Consider the following 26,888-nt stretch of genomic DNA (forward strand, 5'->3'; position numbering starts at 1 on the left):
AAGAAACACTTGGTGCTTAGAAACTGAGCTATGAGTTTCTGCTAGACTTAATCCCTCCTGACTGACTGACAAAAAAATGCTACCTTTTTGTTTGAAAACAACTCAGGTCAAGGCCATGGACTTCTGAGACAATATTTATATTGGGAGCATGGGGGATGAATGCTGGTCATTCTCGACAGAGTAAACAATCACAGAAATGCACCAGACTGGCAGTGGAAGAACCTGTTGACCCACAGGGCAGGTTGCAAGTGCATCTTCAGTCTCTTATATAAAGAGTATAAATATTAGGCTACCTTACTGGCAGACAAACAGCCTCCCAATGTTTACAAGCCATGTTAATTAAAAAAAAAAACAAACCAACAACTCTGAGTAATCAGTAACCCCGAAGAGAGAATCCGGCATGATTCTCTGATTGCAGTACAGGTTTGCTACGCTTGAAAAAAAGAGGAGCATCATTTTATTCTAGCAAATGCCTTCATATCTATTTCTAATTTTGCTAACACTAGGAGATCAAATTTAGATGTGTAACGCTGCATCATGAACAAAAGTGGTGAAGTTCCTCTGTGCCTCCTGCCTGGACTTGCATGCCCTTGCAGGAAGCCTAGGGAAGTGACCCTGCTCTCCTGCCATCCCCTAAAAGAGAGAATGAGCACTTTGTCACATGTCACCACTAACTTAATGCTCATGCTCTTGAACTCACTGATGTGTACAGGACTCTTTCCATGCCTGTGGCCAGGAGAAGAGTGTTTTGTTCATGTGTTTGTGACCTAAGACAACTTTGAGGGCTGCATTGTCACCTATCAGCAAATAACACTTTTGATTCCTCCTTCCCACTGCGTCATTTGTAACAAGCCCTTGACAAGGGCAAAAGCCATTTTCCATCTTCCTAGCCACATCCACAGCAGCACACATCTGACCCAGCTTCTCCTCAGGTGCTGCTGCTCTGCTCTCTGAGATGTGATACCAGTGGTCAGAGGGTGAGATGTGACTCAACCCATGGCATCTGAATCTGGAAGGTGACCTTCAGTACTGCCACCACATAAGTGACACTTTCTCTTGGTGCAGAAATTGACTGCTCTCTTTCACTTGACAAAGAAATTAGCTGGCCAAATAGGTGAGCTTGGATGTGTGGCCAGTGCTCAGTGCTGTTGCTCCCTTCTCCTCCCATCACTTGTTAAAGGAAGAGGGATGAATTCATAACAAAAAGAGAGTGAATCCTGCAAGCAGCTGTTTTAATATTGATGACAGTGGTACATGATTTTGCAGGACATGCTCAATATAGGTATCAAAGTAAGCTGTTGATTGGTAAAAGGCAAGACCTTTCAACTATTACAAAAGAATAAAGAGCATTTAGGGTTTAAACACACAAAGTCAGAAAAAAATCACGCCTCTTGAAGAATGTAGAGATGTAGCATTTAATCCTGCTCCATTTAATTTGTAATATGTTGAAGCTAATATAGGTTTAACCAAATCCTATGTTAAATACTCTAGATGCCATTCTGTTCATACTCAGAGTAAATGCATCTTGCAGCTACAGAGCACTATGACAACTTAGGGCTGCTAAAGTTTGCCAACTATTGTGTGCATCTTGCCTTTCTGGATCTCCTGCTTTTACTAAATTCAAGATTGGGTGGTTTGGCAAGGTGGAGCACATTTTACGTGAAACAGAGAAGTATATCCATGTAATACGTTTCTTTTATCCTTTATTTATATGAATAAGAAAACTTCAGAGATGAGATTTCATTAGTAATTGGCAGAACCTTAGGTAAAAGCACCCAACAACGTCACTACAATAATATGCAACTTCTAATTTTAACTACAAGGCATTTTAGGTGTTGAATTTTTTTACTACAAAAATAATAATGTTTGGGCTTTTTTCTGCTTCTCTACAATGAACAAGGTGTCAGCTATCATTCACCTATATATTAGCTGATTTGAACTGAGAGATATTAAAAACCCCTTGTGATTAGCTTTCTTTTTAACCTATGCAGCAGCAATAGATATTAAAATGCATACCAATACAGTTAAAGGCTATAGAAATTAAAACTTTTGTTTTGAATTGCATGCCAGACAGGTAATTCAATGGTTTGGACAATATATAAAAGTAGATATGTTAATTGATCAGGCTCTTTTTAGCCTCTTTTCTACACTCCTATTGATGTAACCAAGGCAAATTGGATTGTCTGACATGAACTGAGATAATACTGATGGGAGGAAAACACAGGAAGTGAACTATATTGATGATCTGCTTGGATGTCGTTATTGACCTTTTTCTTTTAAATCACTAGAAAGTCACGTTCCAGAAAAGAATGACTTGTTGAATTCCTGTACTTCATCATCACGAAGAAAGGATCACCATAGCAACAGGAAAAGACTATGTATTGTGAGAATACTCACAAGCTGAACAAGATAATGGTTTAAGAGAATGTCCCAGGAGCATGGCAAAATGCCAGCCAGGGGTGGGGAGAGAGGGAAGTTGGACTTCTACAAGAACAAAGGAATTTAAAAATATCTAATATTATAAATGTGAAATATATCTGTACTCAAGGCTAACAGAAAGTGCAAGACAGTGAATTGACAAACTGTACAGCCCATTTGTCAGGGGAGAAAATCAGCAGGGCTTCTTATTGATAAATCCCTGAACCAGTTTTTAAAGGTCAACTGCCAAGTGACTGATGTGTGTCATTATGATTTTCCCTTTAGCCTCTCTGTTAGGGCATCCAAAATGTTTTGCAGCTAGCAGGAGATGTTCATGCAGTAACTACACAGAAGAGTTTAAAGAAAACATTTCATGTAGGTCATCCATCAGGCAGAACCTGCTTAACTTCTAGTAATTATCTGCAAAATCTGATCCAGCACTGTAGTTGAGAGGTGAAAGGATCATTACATTTGTCATCTGGTTTATCTGTTCTATTTAGACACTTATCTTTGATTCCCTCCTACAACATTTTTCAATCCTCAAAGTTCAATTCCACAATATTTGAGAAACAAAGCTAAAAACCTAAGCTTAACTCAAAATATGAGTCAGGATGAGTTCAGAGTATGTCATTGAATAAAATTTAAACCATATGATGCTTCCCATAAATTTTTTCCTGACTGTTTTATTTTCACTATGAAACATCCATCCTTAGCTCTCATGTTTTGTTAAGAACTATTTAAAATTAAATAGGTAATATAACACTAAAAATTACAGATAAAAAAATGCTGAAGATGAGAAACACTGCACATAGTAATTGCTGCTTTCAAAGCCATGTTATTTGCAACCATTTCTTTGTGGCAAAGTGTGAGTGGCTTTTGCTTTAACATCACTACAAGTGCTTCTGTGAATTTCAGAGCTGCTTTTTGTCTTTGTCCCTTCAGCCAGTTTAGTAAAGGAGAAAATTCACACTGAGACAACAGAGACTATTCCAGTTCTGGAGCCAACAACTTATACCTCTGATTCCTCCATTTTGTCTCTCAACATAATTTGTGTTAGAAAGCCTTAAGTAGGGTTTGGAAGACACAAAAAAATCCTCAGTGGAAACTCCCAATTTACTACTGCAAAGTGACACTTAAACCCAAGCATTTTAATTTAGATGACGATCATTTTGATGACTGACAGGCTATGACTTTGATGACTCAAGGTTACACAGTCTACAGAATACATTTTTCCTGTGACTGAACTATCTATGTCAGACCACCACTGATACTTTTACAAAGACTCGGCTGTTTTTACTGATATTGATAATGAGTTGCTGAGATACCGCCTATTTGTGCCATGGAAATGCCACCCACAGTAGAAGCCAGACATTGCTCACCAACACCTGAATATCCTTTTACTCCTGAACCAGTGAAATGCCACTTCTTTGCTGTGAAATTTATTTCTACAATCATAACTCACCTGACATTGTTGCTTTCTTTGGTGTACAGCAGTCCCTCACTAGAAGTCTTTGAAGCAATATGAACTTCTCCCTCTGCTGCTGCGGATCACTAGAGAGGACAAGACAAGGGATTCCTAGCTCCCAGTCTTCCAAAAACTAATCATTACTGAAAATGAAACTGGGTCTCTTGAGCTTTGTCTGCCCATGACTTGAAACAGTTAAGTCTGGCTGTGGCAATGAAATCTATTTTTTACTGACAGAAGTTAACAGAAGCTTGAGCCAACCTACTAGCATGCTGCATGTTCCCTGACATCCTTCATGCTGTCTCTGTGTCCAAGTACTACAATTTATCCAGAAGAAAAAGTGTAAATTGTAATCTGTCAGGTCAACGAAGTTTACAAGATGAGATTGAGCCAACACAAGGTCAAGCATAATAGCATGTGCCAACAACAAACAGGACCTATTTTTGAACTGCAGGAGATATTAGGAACTGTGCAAATATCCTGAGCAAATCCCACTGTAGTCTTTTGCTAGCTTGCACTGAAATGAAGTGGACAGAAAAGTAACCAACAAAAATTAACGACTAAAGCCCATTAAATGCCCATGATTCACAGCAGCAGCACATCCTCAAGGAGTTCATGGCACATTTTTTAAAGACATGAGCCAGTGCGGAATCCTTCAGAAAATGTGTATAGAAAGAGGAGTACAGACCACAGCCTTCAGGTACAAACAGGCTGAATAATTGCAGAGAAAAAAGGGACTACTAATTTATGATGAAAAAAATTCAGGTAGAAAAGTGCATGTTTTAAGTGGGGAAGAGACATACTGAAATCTTACAATGGCATGGCATGGCAGCAAGGAGGGAATGACAGGTTTTAAAGAATGATACTGCTTGTATTAATGTGTGGGATCCTCAGCTCTACAAGGAGCTCTGTCTCTCCTTAGAAAAAACTGCCCTACTTCTCTGCTGAAGAAGAGATGAAAGGAAATGCTGCAAGGACTTCCTTGACACTGCAAGGAAAAAAAACCCTAAACAACAACAACAAACCAAACCAACCAACCAACCAAACACCCACAAAAAAACAAACCTCAAAGGTACGACTTTGACATGTACTTCTGAGAAAGACATATATACCTGCCTGCTCTCATTTAAAACCTGGCATATGGATGCATCCCCAAACTCAAAGACTAATCATTATCAAAATCAAGTTTTTCCTCTAGCATTTTAATTTTATACCACTTCATACAACAAATTTGCTGGGACAGGTTCTAATTTATGTTCTACAACTGAAATCAGCATGAGGACAAAATGCAAGGGAGGCATCAATGTATGCCTGACCCTATAAATCTAAAGGTAAACTGATACTCAAGAAGCAAAAGAGAGAAACAATCCTCTAAAGTTAGCCACAATGTATATTTTCAGGGCCCGTCAGTCACAAAGCAGGGTGAGATTGCTGGGATCTGCAAATTGTTTTGGCTTCCAGCATTTTCAGCACAAGATGAGCGCCACCATGACTAATGGGATTTTCTATTAAACACGGCCTACGGAAAGTAGACATTTCAGAAAACAAAATCAGCACTTTACATAAATGCATTTATGCTTAAAATTAGATTTACTTTTTTTTTTTGGTATGAAGCTGACTGCAATATACTCACTTATTAGGAATACAGCATAAGAAATGCTATTGTACTTTATTTATATGTACTTGAAGCTTTTTGCTGACTACAGAGAAAGTGCTATCGCATCAGTTAGGTCAAAATGCTACATTTAAATAGCCTAAGAATTACAGAAAAGAAAAATAAAATAGAATATAAAAAAAAAAAGAAGAATAAAAAAGCAAAAGAAAAAAAAGCCTCCTCTGCAACTGCATTTAAAAGTAGTGGCAAATCTCTGTCATTCCAATTTTGCATTTCCTACCTTGATTACAGTCCTAGAGTCACATATCAATCACTTAGCTCTCATTTTTACTTTTCTTTACAGAGGAAGGCAGACAGGTTTCTTCTCAGAACTGCTCCAGTGAGTAATGTGACATGATTGCCACCTTACCTGAGTCTAAGTGCCAGGGGTCGGTGGCGGCCGACATTGGTGGGATGGTGAGTGGAGATGCTCCGCAGTTGGATTCCACCAGTTCTCCTTGGATGTGGACGTGGGAGGAGGCGTTGGTAGGTCTCAGAGCTGCTTTGAGTGGAGCAATCTGGTTGAATTGGACTCTTGATAGGCAGCCAGTGAATCCTGGCGTGTTGTATTTATATATATCTTGGTCAATCTTCCCAATTTCTACGGGAAATTGAAGAGGGAAAAAAAATTAATCAAAACGATTCATTGCTTGGGAAAGCACAATTAGTCTGAACACACTGATTCCCAGAGCTCAGTTCCCAAGTCCCTCTCTGAAGGAGACTGAGATTGTGTCAGACCCTGACAGGTTTCTTTACATTTCATTACAGATTAAAGCTGGAAACCTTCAGGCCTTAACATGACTCGGTTTCACTGCTATGCTATCATTAAAATGAAAGGCTGGCATGAAGGAGTCAGTGAAGGAGTCATCAAAGAACAAAAGGCCAGGAAAAAATTCTGAGAAGAGTATTGGAAGAGAAGGCAGAAGGCAGAAGGACAGTCTTGGCCAAGGTCTCTCCTCCCAGCTGAAGCCACTGCTGTGAGAGATGCCCCTTCCTTAGCCCTGGCCCATTGCCCTCTCAGTTCTCCTGGAGGGGCTGGGACCACTGGTGGTCACTCCTGTCCCTCTCCTCTCTCCTCATGAGAACAGCAAGTGTCCCTTCAGCAGGAGACCAAAGGTGAAGGGACCTCCTGGATCCCTTCTCCTAGGAGCCAAGCATTCCTTTGCCAGGAAGGAAGGGAAAGGAAGCCAAGCTTCCCTTCACCAGCAGGCCACGTGTTCCTGTGGTCTGAGGTGGAAAACCATCCATCTCCAGTCTCCTTCCTTTCTTCCCCTGCAGTGCTGAGAGGGAGCAGGACCTCATCCAGCCCTGCTGAAGGCTGTGGGAGCTGAGACCCTGCTGCCAATCACTTTACTGCTGTGGGCTGACAGATCAGCTGGCAGCTGGTATCCATGAGCTGAACAGAGGGCTCTGCCACCACTCTCTAAATCAGCTCTTGTCTTTTAAAGTTGTCCCCCAGATAGCTGTCTCCCTTCTTAAACACCAACTAAGATGACGCCAAAATCATGCAAAATGCCTTTACTACCCCAGCTGTTTCAATTCTGCCGGGACCTGTTGGAACAGCCTGAGTCACAACCAAATCAAAACTGTCCCCCTCTGTCAGCTGTCTGCATTATGGGTATTAACATTTCAAAGCCTCACTGCAGTGTCTAATATAATATTTACATGACAGTGGGGAATTGGCTTCCTTTCTTCTGTGGTAGTGTGGAGTGAATGGAAAGGAGACATGGAAGCATTGTGTTTGTGCTGTATGAGGGACTATTGCTCCAGAGGCACCAGGACACTTCCAACCACCTTTCCCTGGGTCGTTAGGTTAATTCCTGGCCCTTGAAGTCACTGGAAAAAGTCATACTGAGCTGAGCAAAGAAGTAGAGGGACAGAGGGGCCAGAACAGAGGGAGCACCACCACATTATTCTAAGCACCATGTTATTCAAAGGCAACCTTTACAGACAGGAACAATGAAAAGCATTGAAAATTTTGTTTTTTGTAGAAAAAAAATGCCTGTAAATTACAAGATTGTGTCATAAAAAATAAAGGAAGGAAGACAGAGGTGGGAAAGAAAAGCTTCTGAGAGGTGTGAAGAGGAAGTGGGAAAAGGCTTTATTTTAAGAGTTTGGGGTTAAACTGGAAACAAAACTACATCTGGGTTTGAATTTTGCTACAAAAAAAAAGAAAAAAAACTAACTAAAATTATTAGAAAATGCATTACTAATCTTTTGGAAATGTCTGTATACAGTTCTAACCAAATCAGGAACAATTATATGAGGTCTGAGCTGTTTAGTGTCCTTAAAAACTAGCATGATATATATGTCAGTGCTATAAGCATACTGAGGGCTTGGCATCAGGGGTACACACATGGAGTTCCAAGGCTACAAACCAGACAAACCATTTAATTTTTGGGGTTTACACTCTAAATGTGTAGTGTGAGAAAACTGGTGGAATAGGGTCAAATCTAGAGCATGACTAAAACAACTTCTTGGTTTTCATGGAACTAAGCTACCTTTTCTGTCTTTGCAATTGTGTGGGAATGAAAAACAGGCAACATTTAAGTCCCCCGCATACCTAGCACAAGGGCACACAACAAAGATGGATAATCTGAAAATTACTTGCATTAAATCATTATAAAATTCACTATACAGGAACGGATTTTCTTGTCCCTGCATTTTCCCTGCTCTTTCTCACTTGAGAATGTCTTTTCTTTGCTAGTGCTTATCCAGCCTGTATTAATGCTGGCATTTCATGAGCTGGCAGCGAGCAGTGACTGCCATCTCTGACAAAGTGAACACATCCTCAGGACTCAGATAAGGACTAGCTTAAATGCTTACCATAATTGTATTAGTCACAGCCAGCTCTCCTTTGAAAAAGTAGTTTGACCAAACCATTAGCAATATCTCCTTCAAAAATTTGATTGTAAGTAAAAAAACCTCACCCCGTACATTTTCCATAATTAGCAGAAAAGCTGTACAAAAGCTAGTTCAAGCATTTGAATGCTACCTGCAAACCACATTACTCAGACAAAGTTCCTTTCTGACCACAATATTCACTCTCTCTTACTTCAATAAAATATTCATGGTGTATTCAATGAAGAGCTGCATCTTTGAATAATCCTTATAATCTAAGAAACAATTACAAGACTCTTCAAACACTGTAACCACTGTTGTTAACAGTTTAGTGATTTCACTCACATTTTATCTATTCAGTGGAACTTCATGCAGAAGCTAATAGCCTCCCACACACAATCCTGACTGACAAGAACAAAGATCCATGAATATGACTCTGCTAATTTAACAACTTCAGCGCCACGCTTCTCTAACTCCATAAATAAGTGATGGATTAGATACTGAAAGAATTAAAAAAACAACAACAAAACTCCCTAACCTAACAAGGCACTTTCCTATAGACATGCATTTTTTGTTTAAAACATTCCACAAGCAATGGCTGTGGAAATCATCCCATGCAAATTTCCTGCCGGCTCACATCTCACCAGTGCTAGAACAGTATAGATCAGCTTCCATGACTGTGAACGTGTTCCTGCCCCTGCAAGTCCCTTGGGGCTCAGCACACTGATACCCTCTGATGTTAGGCCATTACACTTTGTTTCCCTGGGCATTTGAGCCTAATAAACCCATTCCTGGGGAGTGCAGTGATTGCAAAATGAAATATGTCTTTGTTCTCATGACTAAAATTCAATTTTCTCCCTGTAACAAAGAGGGGAGAAAATCAAAAGATGATTACAATGACATTATTTTAAAAAAAAGAAATGTACAATGCACCCACTTTGCATTATTCCAATTTTCAGCACATAAGCTGGTGCAAAGTCATATAAATATTACAGCATACAGTATTATCATTACCCAGTAACAACATTTATATTATTGCTTTCAGATCGGATGCAACAATCTCCTGCTGGCAACTTTCCCTCAGGTGTTTCTGTAATGAAAGACTGCAAAAAAGTCACTTATAAGCCCTTTTTTTACTTCAACTGGTTTTAACCATTTTCTGCCTTGACCACACAACCTCCTGACGTGAGATGAAGGCCACGATTACACAAGACCAGTCGGGTGAACCCATTCCAGCACAGATGCATTGTGGTGTACAAATCCTTAACACTAAGCATTCACACAATAAATATGCAACTGCCCATCCACATTACTTAAACATTTAAAAAATCTATATAATGTGCACACAGTATGCCAAGAATCTCACTGATGTCACCCCATGTCTTGTGTGTTATCACTCACCGAAGATGTCTTTAACATCAATTACTTGTTATTTCTGTTTTGCTGTTTCTTTAACAGTAAAAAGATATAGGAATTTAATCCTTAGTTGTTAATTTTGATTTCAGGACTTATTTCTCATGGTTGTGGCAGAAATGTGCCACATAGTGATGAGCATAATACTATTTTTCTCTTGGAAATTATGTGCTACCACTTGAGAAGTACTTTATCCACTAGGTGAAAAGATGCAAAGAACATCTATTTTCAAGCATATTTCACAGAATCACAGAATATTCTGAGTTGGAAGAGACCCACAAGGATCACTGAATCCCACTCTTAAGTAAAGGCCCATATGGGGATCAACCCACAACCTTGGCACTATGTGCACCCAGTTCTAACCAACTAAACTTATCTCATCTGTGATACAAGACACCATTAATAAGTGCCCAACATGATGAAATTGACTATTTTATAAATCTAGAAGAAAACAAGCAAAAATAAATTATATTGAGGAAGACATTGTGGCCGGACCAGTGCATAAGTGACAAATGTATAAGTAGCACCCAGCAATAATAGTCAGTGTAATTAGGTAATCTGTTTTTTAAGCCTTTTTGCCCTTACTACATTACCTGTAGGTGCAGCATTGTGGCTCCTGCCTAGGCACTATTACAAGAGAAACCAATAAACACTTTGATTCAGATTATTACCCAAGTTGACTTAGTCAGCATGCATCTGATGAGCTACTTGCAGAAGTAGACACATTGCCAAATACACTTTTTATCTACTTTCTCTCCCTTTTCTGCTTTCCATACTTACCCATTAAAAGATTTATAGAGAAGCTTAAAGGGCCATAGAGCTTCTAATAGCACAAGAAGTTACTGCACTGCTGGAGAGGTCTGGCTCCACTTAGTTCTACCATCTATTTTTTATATATTCTTGTAGAAACACTTAGAAAGACAAGAAAAAACTGAGAGCATGATGTAGCAGAAAACGAAGATGATGCGTTTGGTTCCACTGCTCTGAGCAGGTTTTGCATAGATGAAGAACACTTCCTATTCATGTAAAGTTCCCTGTGTGAGGATCCTAGAATGTTTCACACATACACAAAGCTCTGCAGCACAAAGCTGTGCAATCCAAACCAGTATTGCTGTGCCACATGTGGAATGATGGCCTTAGACTATTACACATGGACCTTGGAAAGTGACAGAGGAGAGAGAACCAGCCATGAGGGAAGTAAACCTACCAAACATGTTTTTATTAATTGTGTGTGCTGAGTATCTTTGCTCAATACCTTCTTGCTATGTAGCTGATCTGTGCATTTTTTTTTCTTGATGGGCTCTCAAATGCATATCAATACAGAAAGTTATAATAAATTCTGAACCTTGAACAGTGTTTCTGACATATAGAGACCAAGACATCTATTTATAGTAAATTGTGTTCCATTAGGAAGGAAATGGAGAAGAACTTGAAGTACAGTTTGTGAGTATGTATTACAACATATGAAAAAATATCCTTTTATGAATTCCCTTGGAGTTTTCCAATAGAGCCCTTCAAAGTAGAAACAAGGCAAAACCAAGGGTACCTATTCTAGTTCAGCAAAGCTGTCAGTAAATGTAACAGCCATCTAGCCCTTCTTTCTTTATTGGGTGTGGGAAAGCTCTGCCCAAAGTAGCACATGGCAGAGTAGGGAGAAATAAAGCTCTGTATACTGGTGTGATTTTGGTCTTGACAGAAGATACCTTTTAAACAAAGTGAAGTCTCAGAAGCACAACCAAAGCCCTTTTCAATTCAATTTGCTAAAAAGACTACTTGTTACACAATTTACACAAGACATCATTTGAGTTTTGAAAATGATGAAAAATCTAGCTGTTTGGATTTAGGACAACAGCTCATTTATATGTGCCCATTTATGCTCAGAAGCACGAGAGCTTAATCATTCTGGAAAGCCAGCAGCCACATCAGCAGTGGGAGAAGTTCAGCTTTGCCATATGGTGGTATTTCTGGCTGAACTACCAGGCTGCTCTGCTATTTCACTTAAGAACAAGCATCCACTCAGTGGGTAGGCAGAAGGTAATCCATTATCAATCTCCACAGCCCTTCCGCTAGCGGTACTACATTGAACTTAAACTGTATCATATTTTAATAGACTGCACATGAAGTCACCAATTCAATTTAATGAACCAATAATTGCTTTGGGGTCAACCTTAGCAATAGATTTTCTCCTAGAAATAAAGTACCACGTGCCCCCTTGTCCCCTGTACTCAGGAAAGATACCTTGTTATGTCACCCGCTGCCCAAAGAGCAGCTCAATCAGCATCTCAAGCATCTCTCTGTTATGGCGTCAGGCTCCACATAATAGAAAGCAGTTTAAACTCTGCTGAAAGGAAGCTATTGATTTCAGGAATTCACAGTCCACAGAGATTGCTAAAGTAGTTTCACTTACTTGAAGCCCACATGAGCCGTTCAGTGCAACATCAAACGGTAGCACATGCCAAAACTTGAGAACTGGCATGGTGTAAAAAACCCAAGAGAATAATTAATTAGTTTGGATCCCAGACATCAGGAGGACGTATCTGGGGTGGCATATACTTGCTAGACCAAAGGCACAGGACTAAAAAGTCCATGTCAGGAGCAGTTACTGCACATCCAAAAGAGGGATAACACCAGGGAATGGGAAAATTACATTCTGACACATTGTCTGGGTCTTCTGGCGAATATCCTCCAATGTGAAGAGGGATCATCTATAGGAATGTGCCCCCTGCTTATAGAATGACAAAACTACCTTTTGTCTCCCTAAAAAGGAAAAAAAGCCCAGAAGTTTCTTTCCTCAATTAGGTAAAAAGACACCTCACAGGCCCTGTGGGACTTCACCTCAAACTTAAGGATAGCAAGTTGGACAGGAGCCAAAAAGTCCTGCCTAAGCAATTTACTAGGAAAAGAAGAGAACAAAGGAACTAATTGCTTTTCTGAGGTGTTTTACCAGGAGCAAGAACCTCTTGCACCTCGCTCAGTTTTTCTCTGTAAAGAGTTTTGTTATTTTGCCTTTTATTTAAACTTTTCTGTTTCCAGCACTACCACAGAAGCCATCCTGCTGATTTTATGCCTTCTAAGGTAGCTGAGTTATCTTAGGTTTATGCCTTCTAAGGTAGCTGAGTTATCTTGGGTATGATATAGATCTCCAAGAGTTTATGAGACCTGGCTCAAGGAGACCATATATCAATCATCCATTTGCTATCTGGCTGTTTATATCTCCTCTGTCCTAAGAGCAGCAATTTCTATATTAAAAAACCCCAAAACATGCTAATACCATTTAACTTCGTAGACAATGTGTGATTTTAGAGATGCTAAATACTCCCAGCACAAAGCAGAGAAGCTTAACTCTCAGAACTACATTTAATGAGCTGTACTTAATGTCAAACCTCAAGATGTATGGGGACTGAACTGAGCTACTGTAAAGACTCTTCATGGCCCTCAAATGTCCATGGCTTTTAATTTCAGCCTCTGAAGTAAATTTCAGTAAGTAGCACAAACTAAGCATAAAACACTCTATTTTGTCCATTACCCAAAACTGAGCTAGTGCATGCTGCTTTCTGGACACTTGTACCAGTGGAACAAGATGCTCATTTTTGGAGAACATGCTCAAGGGATGCTGGGGGCACAAAAGGGTGAGCAGCCCCTGAAAATGGGCATCTGAGCTTCACAAGACCCAAATGCAAATGGCTACCAAGTGCTCCTATACAAAAATTAAAATCCTGGGCAGCAGATGGACTTTTTTAGTCCACAGGTCTGCAAGGGCCAGGTGATATCCAGGTGCCTCCTCACCTGTCCCCTTCCCATCAAATTAATGCAGTAAAGCTGCAGGTGGCCTCCAGCCCACAGTGCGTTGGGAAAGCTGTCCTGTCACTCCCTCTTCTGGCACACATCATCTGTCCCCTACTCTTGCAACCATGATCAGACCCTGAAGTCAGAGGCCTCCAGATATGTCTACAACTGATTGCTTTCCAGAGCCTTAAGGTTTCCCTCACAGCACACTGTGACATGATCCTTATCCTGTGACATGATCCTTCTGTGGCTATTTTAACATCTGCTTTGTAAATTTATTTCACTTCTTGTACCCCTTCTGATTTCATTTCATAAGATGTTATAGCTTGCATGGAATAATTTTGTTTAGATGGTTTATATGTAGACCAGCAACCTCACTGACTGTGCACTGACACACAGTTATTTATGGTCTGTGAAGCACTGTGCCAGAAACAGAGGGATTTAACATTAACCCAGCAGTGCCAACCAACAATGTTGCACAGCATATGCATGGTGCTTTCATGGTGCTGTCTGACATTCAAGAAATGGCCTTTCCACCTACAGTACAAGCAAGAGGAAAATTACTTATGAAGACTGTAACAACTCAGTGCACATTTTAGTTGCACCAGTGGCTTTATTAGAATTGCCCAAACAAAGGCCATTCCTTTATGAAACATTTCTGACACTTTCTGCACAAGCTAAAAATCATTGAACTGCATGAAAAATACACAGGATTAGAGAATCTGAGCTGGCCTGGAAGCTGTGCTGCAGCCCTGGAACTCTTCCAAACCCCAGTCCCTGGCAGAGGAGTTACAGCTTTCGGGTCATGCTGTAATAGAGACAGTAAATCACTGACATGAAATACGCTCCTATCAGAGTCCCATTATTGCAGGAATAATAAAGACTAGTGCTGGACTGCAGCTCCTCTGTCAAAAAAGGCACTGTGAAGAATGCTGTGAAATGGAGATGTTATTTGACAGCAGCCTGTTTTCACATTGCCACAAATACAAGGGGTTTGAGAACAAACTGGATGTTTTTTCCCTGCTCTTTTGTACTGATGATATAATTACTGAATGTTTCAAGATTTTACACTGGATGTATGATTTCCTGAAATCTTCCATTTTAAAATGTCATGTGTTAGCCAGCAACAGTTATTGTTAAGAAATTCACACTGCTTTTTAACAAAAAGGGAATTAACTGATGCTGCAGGGTTCTTAGCAATTGCATTATAAATGCCACAAGAGCAAGGCCAAGAGTAAAACTAAACATCTTTTTTTCCAAGGAAACAAGTAATTTTTCCACATTTTGCTACTGACTTGCTGTACGACCTTGATTGAGCCACTTCAGATATTCATGCCAAACTCTGTTTCTCCCTCCTAGTAGAACACAGAAATTCCCCCAACTCTGTAGTTGAGATCTTTCTCAAGGTGTTTTGAGGCCTAAGTAAAAAAAGGTATGGGCATTGCTTTTAAATATGGAAATAAAATGAAATAGTTTTCTTTTAAACACACCTCAAACTTCTCATGACTTTGTATGGCACATTTACATAGATAGAAAAGAAAATTCTCCCAAGGGTAATAAAACAATGCAAAATCAGAGCAAAAGAGAAAAAATACTATGTTTCTAGAGATCCTTTGTTGCCAATGAACTATACCCAGCATACAGATATCAGATGAAAGTCTTGAATTTGGCAGAGCCTTTCAAGTGTTCCCACTCAAGAGTGGCTTCTGTGAAGCGTTCAGCTGGGGCCAGAATCTCAATGGAAGCAAACAATCAACTCTGTGCCAATGGGACCAAAATTCCCACTGGTTTTGTAGAAGGAGTCACCTCTCTGTACATCACCCATTATAACCAATGGTGAGAGCTAATACAGTAATTTCACACATTTCTCTAGCATTCTATTCTCCTCTAGAGCACTAATCATTCTCCTTGGGCACCAGAGGAAAAAAGCTCAGGCTCTTGTTTAAAGGAGGAGTTCCAAATGCAGGGAGAATTAAGAAGAAAGGCCATTCACCCAGATGATGACCTTAGCTGATAGAACAGAACACTCATATTGTTCACTCGGGCTGCACCACATACCTTGGCTAAAAGCCCCCCTGAGAGCTGATGGAAACCTTTTGATTGAGAAGTAAAGTGCTCAGCACACATGGGTTAAGCAGCAGAAATCAGCAATTCTCAAGGCAACACTGTGTAAGAAGTACAACAGTTTGCTTCTAGAACATTTTTCTTTTTCTACCCCATCCTCTATCCTTTTGACATGAAGCAAGAGCAATCAGATCATGGGTTGAGGGCAGCAGAAGAGCCACCAGCAGGTGTTTCATCCACAATAAAGAATTAAAATGTTTCATCAGCTTTTTTTTTTTCTTTAGGCAGGCTCTAGGCAGAGTGAGAGGAAGTGGATGATGGGGGAGGAGAAAAAAATATAGAGACAAAATTTCTTTAAAAAATACAAACAACAAATTTAAATGACGGACAAAATAACTAAATTTTGTCATCATAGATAGCCCTATGAAAAAAAGGGTTGCTATTACAGACAGAATATCCTCAGAATTAGCTGCCACCCTGTATTTCAGTAGGATTTATAAGCCCATTCTAATTTATGCTCATGATAAATAACCTTGACAGCATCCTTCATAACTCTTAGAGAAGGCTATAAAACACATACATTTTGCATAACTATGCAAAAGAAATATGCATAGTTTTATTAATATCATTTGTCTAAATGTGCTTGTATGTCTTAGGGAAGCTGGCTGCAACACAACACAGAAAATTCTTTTCAGGCCAGAAAGTAAATAAATAATCAAATAAGTCTTTTGCAGCCTGTAGTCAAATGTAATGTGTCTTGGCCAAAGTCCAGTGCATTTAGTTATACAGCGCTTTGGTTACAACTCTATTAAAATTAGGTAATTTCACTCTTCCATTACTTTGCATTTTAATGGGTATTCTCCTATGACTACCTGCAAATGACCTCATAATATACTTTTCACTCTATATCACTAGCCTCAAATATCTTAGGAAAACTGCAATGTCATCAGAGTGGGCAGGCTGAAATTCCCTCTCTTGCCTTACTCCCCCCTTGCTCATCTTAGTTTCACTTGGAGATGGTAAAAATGCTAGAATAAGAAGATTTGAAGATCCATGGTATGCAACTAAAACTAGAAAATAATTTTTCAGCAGGATATTATTTTTATTTGTGCATAATTTATGCCTCATATTAACCTTATATAGTCATAAAAGTTGTTGAGGGTTTTTTCTTTTTTTTTAATAATTAGAAAGGTAAAATGTCTGTAATCTGTTAAGAAACCACTTTTAGGGATCTTAGTATGACAAAGATAATACTTCTTCAACAGTTTCACAGATTTTCTTTATTTAATTTTGAAGAAATCCATTGCTATTGCACCTGTGATGTTGGATTTCAATCCAACATAATATATAAATAGAAGTTTTTTCTGGAACTGACATTTTTCAGAAGATATACATACTGCCACATTATGAATAAGTAAAGATGTTTTGAAGTAGTGGCAATTTTAATTCAGTTACCAAAAGCCTGAAAGTAGCAAGCAAATGAAAAGCAGAACGACAGCAAGAATAAGAATGCTATAACTTAGTAGGTATTTTTTTCTTCCAACATTTTCCTTCTCTTTGGTTTACTTCTTTATTGGCTATTTAATTTTTCTCAGATCAAAACATCCATGTTTTTGTACAGACAACACCAACCTAGCTGTAGTACTGGAAACCATTTTAACAATTCAAAAAATACTGTGGTAAAAAATAGAAGGGAAAAAGAATTAATTTAATTTCTTAGAAGCAATTTCTTTTATAGTTGGGTTTTTTCCCAGTATTGTATGCCTCACACTTGAAGCTGAACAATTTATATTTGAACAATCTCTATTATGTGCTTCTTTTCTTTGTTACAAGGATAAAATGCACTTTTCGATTTCCTCTGCCAGAACACGCTTATGTGCAATAAATTCACTTCTGCAAAGTATTACTATTTGATGCACAAATTATCATAAAAATTTAACAGCCACATTAAATAGATCAATGACTTATCTAGTTAATTGTTCTCCCTCAGAAATGAAAAGTGACTGATATTAGCTGATTCACAAGTAGTAAAACAGCATGGGGCATGTAAAACGATCCTCTCCCACAGCATCTTTTCAGCTTCCCATAAACATGGGCTTTAAACCTTTCTCAGGATGAAGGTTGCATCTTGCCTTTTGCATTTAGCTACCAGAACTGTCTCCCATGAGCGTGCCCAATCTTTTCAGAAACCATTAACACTGCCGACCTTCTCAGCTTCCTGCAGCAGTGAGTGCCAGTGCTGAACTACTCACTCTGGGACAAACAACCTCCTGCAGCCTGGCAAAGGTAACTGAGGGTCTCGGTTTCTCGTGGTTGAGAAAACCACTGCACACCTCCTCCACTATAGGACTGTCCTGCATCAAAATTTGGGTGGACCAACTCTATCAACTAGAAAGAGAGCTCTCAATCTTTGGTTTAAAAGAAACCTTATGAACTTCAGTTAAGAGTGTCAAAGCTCAGAGTAAGACCCTCTCCACCTTTAGGCAGTGGAAATTATGATTTCATAAAGAATTAAATGTAAAAGCATTACACAATGATCTGGAAACCAGAAATGCTTCCTTATTCAATAAGGAATAAGGAATAATCTCACTGGAGATTATAGAAATAGGTGGAGTTTGACGCCAGCCAACAAATTTCACTCCATGAGAAACAGTAAGGAATATATATAATTAAACTGGACCTTTATTGCTCTTGAAATCACATCCAGAATATTACATGCCAGGCATGCTCAGTGTACTCAGCTTTTTAAATTTCTATGATCTGCTCATCCAGAGTCTTATTCAGCAGGTAATGATAACAGACATTTTGACAAAAAGTCAGAGCTGGGTGATGATGGACAAACCTGAGGAGACAACATGCATGGACTAACTCAGTGATTAATTTTGCATCTCATCAGATGGTGTAAACTGAATACTTCTAGGTGGGCTAAACCAAACTGTGCACTATCAATATGCTTTATCATTATTATTACATTGCATCCAAGCACGGAATGATGTGCTGGAGTAGTATCTGAGGACACAATGCCATTTGCAGTATAATGGCTTTGTTAGCAGCTATAGCATGTGCTCCCACCTAAATACTGAAGCAGAGCTCTGGGTGTTTCACATCCCAAATATAACGGAATTATTTAGAGGGATAGGTAAACCTTTGATCAAGCTGCAATAAAAATAAATATAAAAATATTGGAATTCTATGATCTTGTTATGCTTGCTCTAGCAGACAAATGCATTAAAATAGGACATTAAGTTCAAGATGCTATACTGATAAAATACTGTCATTTGCCTAATTTTCTTCAATGCTGCACATGATTAAACATTTCGTGTCGCATCGGCTGGATCAGACAGCAGACATGTCTAACACAGGACTGCTTATTAACTTGCTTCTTTTACAACCACATCGTATAAAAAATAAGAAAAAACTTACAGGTGGATCGCAGCACCAGCGCCAGGAGACGATCTACATCAGATCGCCCTTCTTCGTCCCTTCGAGCTGCCCCTCTCTCCTCCCCCAGCCCTCGATTCGGCGGAACCCCAGGCAGGACAAGGTCGGGAATCCCCAAACCCCAGTCGGGCACCTGGGCCCCGCCTCCCAGCTTTGTTCCGGGGCCAGAGGTGCGCTCACCTGCTCCGCGGCCGGATCCCGGCTCCCGGCTCCCGGCGCACGCTGCCGCGGGACCGCGTCCCTCCCGCCGCCCCTGCGGCTGCGAGCCGCCGCCAGCTCCTCACACGGGTGTGCCCTCCCCGCAGGACGAGCCTCCCGCCCTGCCCGCCCCGGTACCTGCGCTGTGGCCGGCGCTGCCCGCCGGGCGCTCCGCGGTCCGGCCGGAGCTGCGGGAGCGGCCCCGGCCCCGCACGGCGCGGCTGCGGCTGCGGGGCGAGCGGCGCAGAGCGCGGAGCGGAGCCCAGCGCAGCTCCCGGCCCCAGCGCTGCGGGCGGGAATACACGGACTGGATCCACAGGGGGAGTGGGCGGGGGCGCCGCGGGGTCCCGGGCCTCCCAGCGCCCGTGCCGCTACAAGATGCTGCTCGCCATCAAGAGCTGGTGATGTTAAATAGGGAAAATGTGGCTTGAGGTCATTGTTTTGATAAGTTTTGAATGGTACACGGTAAAAAATATATTTGCTTTTAATTTATGCACATAGAAGAATGAGATTGCTCTTGCTCCCTTTTCAGATGGCAGAAGGGATACTAAGCATCCTGCGTACAGGGCACAAGAAGAAGAAGGGGTCAAAAATCCATCTATTAACACAGAGATTATGAGACCACCTATTATTCATCTATCCCTATAATCCATCTAATACAGAGATTTTGATGCCACCTATTTTTCAGCTATTTGCACAGACATTATGAAACCTTCTCTTCATTCTCTCCACTTGGTCTCACAAGTGCCCCTTGCTCTCTCCTCCTCTCCCAGATGCACCACCACCTTCCTATCTCCATCCCTGCTACCCAATGGAGAGAGGGTCCTTGGAGGGAGGGAGGGAGGGAGAAAGGCAGAAGAAGCCTTTGGGATTGGTGTAAACTGTGAAGAAGCAACAACAATTCAGGCTACAGCTCACTTGGAATGGCTGGGCTTGGCCACTGCTGTCTGCTGCTCTCGTCTGTGAGCCCCAGTGTGGAGGCAGATGCTGCATAGCTTGAGGGGAAGGAGGCTGCCAGCACTGACTCAGGCCAAAAGTATCACTGCAGCCAACAAAATGCACTGACCAGAGGGCAAATGGGGCCTGCTCAGCTTTTTCCCCAGTGAGGAGCTAGAAATGAGTGAGTAAAGCAAAGAAAAATTAGCACTTAACCATAAATAGGCACTTAACTGGAAATGGGAATAATTAATCTTGGAGGAACCAGGATAAAGGAAATGTAGGACCAGAGTCTTGGAATACAAGTTGTACAAGCTGTTGCTCCAGAAGTAAAACAAAAGATAATAGAACCTTCAGCAGGACCTTCATCTAAGGCCTATATTCAACTAGCATGGTATCACAGTTAGTCACATCAATTTAACTCGCAACTTCAATTTCAGTATCTTGTCCCTGTCTTGGACATTTCTATATTGTCCAGAACATCAAAACTTTCACAAAGCCAAGGCTGAATCATTCATTACTTACTGCTCAAGAAACAGCCAAAGTCTCTGAAATAGTTTAGACAGAATATTTTTTAGATATATTCCAGAAGAAAACAGTTGTTTCTCCTTTCTGTATTTCCAGAGATACAGCATTGCTTGCATATTCTTGGTGGGTTTTTTTGGTTCTATCTTTTCACGTGGGTTAAAAGTGGAACACTCATTTAAAGCACAGTTTCAAGTGTGAATTATAATTCATAAGTGTTTTGTAAAAGGAGTCTCTTCAATATGATCTGTTCCCCTCCCCTCTTACTTGTGCTGTGTCAGTAAGGATGTCTTGAGCAGTGTTTGCCATAGCATTTCATTAACACCAGCACATGCACCAGCAGGTACTTTCCTCACTAAATGACCATAACATCCATATATTTAAAATTCCTTAATGCTCAGCTCTTGAGTAGAAACTCTGAGAGAAAACAGCAGCAGCTTGACAGAGGGGCTTTTTCCTATTTGGATTTATTAAATGATGATGTAGAAAAATGGAGGGCTTTATTGAACAGATCTGGCATTGACTGTACATGCAATCTATGTATTTCTTTGGAGAGTGCAATCTGAGACCTGTAAACCAGCTGTCAGCACCATTTTACTGAGGTCCATTATTATGGTTGTTCTGAACCAAGCCAGGTTTGATGTAATAAAACTGGATCCTGTTCTGCACAGGCATACCATGTCCTGTTCTGTTTTAGTATTTCTCACAGAAAACTCTGAGAGCTCCCTCAGTCCCCCACAAGTAATGCATGAACCTGCTAATTTTCCTAAAGGAAAATTAAACAAGTAAATGAGGAATCTCTAACTGGTGAATGGTCATTTGTAATAATTCTAGCAGAGACAATATGCAATTTATGTGAGAAGTAATTCAACCTTAGGTAGTGAAGGCACTCCCAACCCAGCAGTGAGCTGAAGGGACTCTCAGCATGGCAGTCTGCAATTTAGAGATGTTCAGACTGCATTGAAATGAGCTGGCCCAAGAACTAGAAGCAGTTTAGCTGCAGAGGGACAAAATTCAGTGCAGGGTATTTATTCCACCTTTAGCCAAGGAAGACCCTGCCAGAATCAATTTTTAATTGCCTGTATTCATAAGCTCAGAATCTGAGATATAAACAACGGGAATGGAAATTTCTCACTTATAATTACATTCTTGAGAGACAATTTTCTTGACAGGAATGTTAATTACAGAATGCTGAGGACAGCTTGGTAGGAGGAAGAAACGCACCACTGGTGGATTGCTGTTGGTGAATAACTTAAACCAGCGTGATCTTAAATGTAGGTGTCCCAACATGTTTGCTAATGGAGTTAATGAAAAGGGGGTGATAGGCATGTCTGGTGTGTGTGAAAAAAAAAATGCCCTCATTCTCATTTCCTAGAAACTTCAATTTAGAATGTTTGTGCTGGGATCTCGTGCAGCCAGTAGTAGAGCATCATTAGATTATTGAATTTTTTTTCCCTAAAAATTTTACTGACTATGACATAAGGTAATTAGTTTGGACTTCATTATGATGAGAAAAGAGGATTTAATCACTGGCCTGGAAGATGGTGGTTGCCTAGGGACCAACAATCATAACCTGATTATGTTCAATATGTGATGTATGTGCTTTAAAAAGGCTATCTGGTCATAGCTGAAGGAAATAATGAACAGCAGGGAGAGGGAGGAGAGACAGGAAGAACTCTGTGGATGAAAGTGGATGTTAAAGAGCAGGTTGTATCTCAAAGAACAAGGTTCCGCACTTTATGTTTGTTTTATATGAAGATGTGACAATTCCTTTTAATCAGAAAAAAAACCTGCCAAGTAAAATCAAAACCACACATCAAGAATCATTATTGGGACCAGTATTGAAGATGCTGTTTAGCATCTTGCTTAATGACATAAATGAATGTATCCAGTGTCTCTTCAGCAGATTTGCAGGTGACACCAAGCTGAGTGGTGCAGTTGACACACCTGAAGGATGGGATGGCATCCAGAGGAACCTGGACTAGCTCAAGAAGTGTGCCCTTAGGAGTTCCATGGGGTTCAACAAGACCAGGACAAGGTGCTGCACCTGGGTTGGGGCAAGCCCCAGTACCAGCACAGGCTGGGGGATGAACAGATGGAGAGCAGCCCTGGGGAGAAGGACCTGGGGGTGCTGCTGGATGAGAGGCTGGACATGACCCAGCCATGGGCACTCACAGCCCAGAGACACAAACGTGTCCTGGGCTGCCTCCAAAGCAGCGTGGCCAGAGGGTGAGGGAGGGGATTCTGCCCCTCTGCTCCTCTCTGGTGAGAGCCCACCTGCAGTGCTGCATCCAGATCTGGGGTCCCAGCACAGGAAGGACATGGACCTGATGGAGTCAGTCCAGAGGAGGGCCACTAGGATGATGGGTGGGATGGAACACCTCTCATACAAGGAAAGGCTGAGGGAAATGGGTTTATTCAGCCTGGAAAAGAGAAGGTTTTGGGGCAACCTAATTGTGGCCTCCCACAAGAAAGATGGAGAAAGACATTTTATAGAGCGTGTACTGACAGGACAAGGGGAGATGGCTTCAAACTGAAAGAGAGTAGGTTTTGATTAAGTAATAGAAAGAAGTTCTTTGCTATGAAGGTGGTGAGGCACTGGGACAGGTTGACAGAGAAGTTGAGGGTGCCCCACCTCTGGAAGTGCTTAGGATCAGGCTGAATGGGAGTCTGAGTAATCTTGTCTAGTGGAAGGTGTCCTGGTCCATGGCAGGGGCATTGAAACTAGATCATCTTTAAGATTCCTTCCAACCCTGTCCATTCTATGATTCCAAGAGTCTATGCTTATTTTGATGTATCTGTTAGTGTTCTCTAAGAGCTCCTGGGTGTAAAGTGAAGAGATTACTCTTTCTAAAGCATTCCACAGATCTTTAAGCACTGGAGAGGTAACAGAAGAATGGAAGATTCCTTAGCTCCTTCCAGGAAAACTGAAAATGGGTTAAAAAATCATATGATTAGCTATTGGATAATAAGCCTAATATCACTTTTCATAAAAGCAGCGGAAGAAACATTGTAGAAATCTATAAGTAACAAATAAAAGAAAAAATGAAGTGAGCATAGGAAATCTTCAAATAAATTATCAATTAAAAATGTTTCCTTAAATGAATTTCAAATTTCAGGTTTTGAGTACAAGTTTCATCAAGCTATATAACTCTTTATATAACACGTTTTAGAAACGTGCTATATAACACGTTTTGGAAACGTGCATGTGTCTTCAGGGCATGTTGAATTAATTAAGTTAGAATCCACAATATCAAAAAAACATGTGTTTAGTGGAAGCAAGTCCACTAAATAATAAGCTAAGAGGCTCAGAAGGTACCTAAGAAAGTAAAAAGAGCTCTTTAACCAAGCCAAGAAAGGCATAGCAAAAAATCAGCATCTGTCAGCAAAAGCCAAACACATTATGGAAATAACTGCAGTTTTTGAAAATGTAGCAGACTAATTGTTGGAAGAAGCAAACCAGGGAAGTACATTATGGTTCCTGTTCCAATTTGAACAGTTCTGTTGTGCTTCAGTACAAGCCTTAGAGTTTTGTGATACTATTTAGCTTGGTTCCCTCTGACTTCCTATATTTAAACTGTTGGCTGCCCTAATTGAAGGGAGTGGAATTATTTTTGGGACTCACCACAAGTCCTTAGTCATTTTGCTAAATGGTCCAGTCATTATTAAATCATGAGTACCCTGTAATCACCTGATGTTGTGTTGCAGTTCCAGAAGCATGTTCAGCTTTTCCATCAAGCATTTGAATGTGAGAAACCTTGCTTTCAGTATTATTTTTGGCACCTCTTTCATGTTACTGGAATATCAGTGCCTGTCCCTGGCTAGCTCGTTACCAGCCTTTGTTGCTTGCTTGGCTGGAGTTGAAGAAAATGTGTGCAAGTTCTCTATTATTCCATGTGCCATGCATGAGGGAAGGTGCCCCAGCTGTTTATGAAAACATGATGGAAAGACACCTGCAGAGGAATGCTTGGAGCAATACAGCCCCACCACCCTTGCAGAAAAGCTCTGCAAACACACTCCTTGAAACACCCAAATTCAGCTGATGCCAAAGGGCAAAGGCCCACTGGCTTCACTTTTAAGGTGCCCTTCTGAGGACACCTCCAGATTGCCCCCTCTGGCCCCATCCAGTACCAAACACAGTCAGTGCCATCTGCCAGCTAGAACTGGAATTGCCTTTTTAAACTGCTGAATGATCAGTTTGAGGAAGACAAGTCGCTTGAACGAATCTCCTCTAAACAGGTATAAGAATGTTCACCTAGCAAATTATAATTATTTAATAAAAAACCCAACTGACTGAATCCCCAGGAAGATTGCCATTATTTTTTGTTGTTATGGATACAGAAATTTACAAAAAAAAAAGGAAATCTGTAAAAATTGACCAAAAAAAGCTACATGGATAGCCCAATTAATCTGGGTTAACATAGCAATACCATAGTTGAGACTTAAACCTAAGCCATTCTCTGTTGTGACAAAGAAAAAACAGAAACATTATCTTATTCCATTCCCCTGAATGAAAACAGACAGTGATGCTTTACCTTGGCTCATTAAGTTAAAACTCCAAGTTATATAATAGGATACTGAGCTGGAAATGTCAGCCAGTGTCTTGCCTGACGAATCAGGAGCAATCTTTGGATATTTATAGAGATGAATACCTTTACTACTCTGCTATCTGATCTCAAAAAGTAATTTTCAGTATTGTAACAAGACTTATTCAAAATTTATTGCAAGCTGGTTGAAGCTCTCCCAAAAGGCTCTCAAGCATCTGGGGCATCCTTGTGCTCCCATGCTTTAGCCTTCCCTGGGAAGCATATTTTCTGAGGTCTGCATCCCCATGGACAATCAAGCATTTTTACTCCAGGACCATGTAATAATTGAGTAACACAAGATATCTTGCTATTATGTGGAGACATAGTCTGGGAAAAGAGACACAAAATGCATTGGAAATCATCTTTAAGGAAAACATCTCCCTGCATTATATGTGACATATGCCTCCAGTAATTGGTTAATACATTAAAAAAAAGAACTCATCAATCTTTTTAAGCACTGGTGTTGGACCATCAGTAAATCCTCTTTGCAAATACAACCTTACAATAACAATTGTGTTGATGTTAAGAGAGGTGATCCTAAATAATAAACTCAGATTCAGGCAGGCTCCTTTTAGAAGCTATAATCTCATGGAAATCTTGAGCAAATTGTCACAGATATTTTTTTTATTTTTGGGCACATGCTTGTTCCAAAAACAAGAACTGTAGGTTGAAGGATAATTTTGTGGACGAGGGGGTGAATGTGAGAACACTGATACATGTGGCCAAACTATATTGCTCTTGGCACACTGAGGACAGTTTTGGTAGCAGATAAGGCATAATTCATAGTTCAGAAAAAAGTATGGAAAAAGCTCTCTGACCTACAGAATGTGGGCATTCTAAATAATACCTAAAAAGATTTAGCTAAAACATTTTTACTGGAGGCTTTCCAGTACTTTGTTTCACATCTTTACAAACTTCATCACTAAAATCTGGAGCCAGAAAAGGAGAATGTGCATGTTACCTTAACTCCAAGCCTACTCTCCAACCTGGTTTTAAATTTTAGGGATTAAGCCATCTTTCATATGAAAGATACATCTCACTTGCTTGATTATGTGTGTTAGTCACTGAAGAAATTGTACCTTAAAGTTCAGCAAACAGGGAAAACGCAGGAGTCTCCTTTTCTTATTTCAAGAGTGAACACCCAGACAAGAAGGTTGGCATAATGACCATGGCACAACAGGCACAGAGGCTGTGAAAAATCAATTTATTTCTATGTTTGCAAGAGAGAGGAGGGAAGTGTGCTTCCATTCCTTCCTCTATTCCCTCTCAGATAAATGCAAATCGTTATGGAACAATTGTAGAAAAAGTGTGTGTCACTCCTGTTGAAACACCTGCTCTTCCTCTGTATGTTAGAAAATGAACACTACAAGCATAAAACCTATTTTGCTGTTGAAGGACAAGACCATAAGTGAAGGAGGTGATTCTTTTGTCCTCTTGAAGGGAGGCCCTTAGTGCCAGCAAAAGGACCGGGAAGGCCTTTTGTGTATATTTCACTTTGCAGATCTCACGGCATTCATTCCACTTGGTTATTTCTGCCAAAGTTTCAATTCTTCCACTCTTC

General features: G+C 40.4%; 1 protein-coding gene across 1 annotated transcript in view; it reads right to left on the bottom strand.

Annotated features, from left to right (window-relative positions):
- CNTNAP2 (contactin associated protein 2) overlaps window positions 1–26,888 on the bottom strand; it is a 1,031,572-nt gene that overhangs the window by 20,098 nt on the left and 984,586 nt on the right. Inside the window, exon 22 of the mRNA XM_071429755.1 lies at window positions 5,908–6,138. Within this exon, the coding sequence (XP_071285856.1) occupies window positions 5,908–6,138 (231 nt within the window). The remainder of the gene's footprint in view (window positions 1–5,907; window positions 6,139–26,888) is intronic.

Source organism: Agelaius tricolor, unplaced genomic scaffold, assembly GCF_023055355.1.
Source record: "Agelaius tricolor isolate 1412-34295 unplaced genomic scaffold, bAgeTri1.0.p SCAF_6, whole genome shotgun sequence".
Taxonomy (NCBI): Eukaryota; Metazoa; Chordata; class Aves; order Passeriformes; family Icteridae; genus Agelaius; species Agelaius tricolor.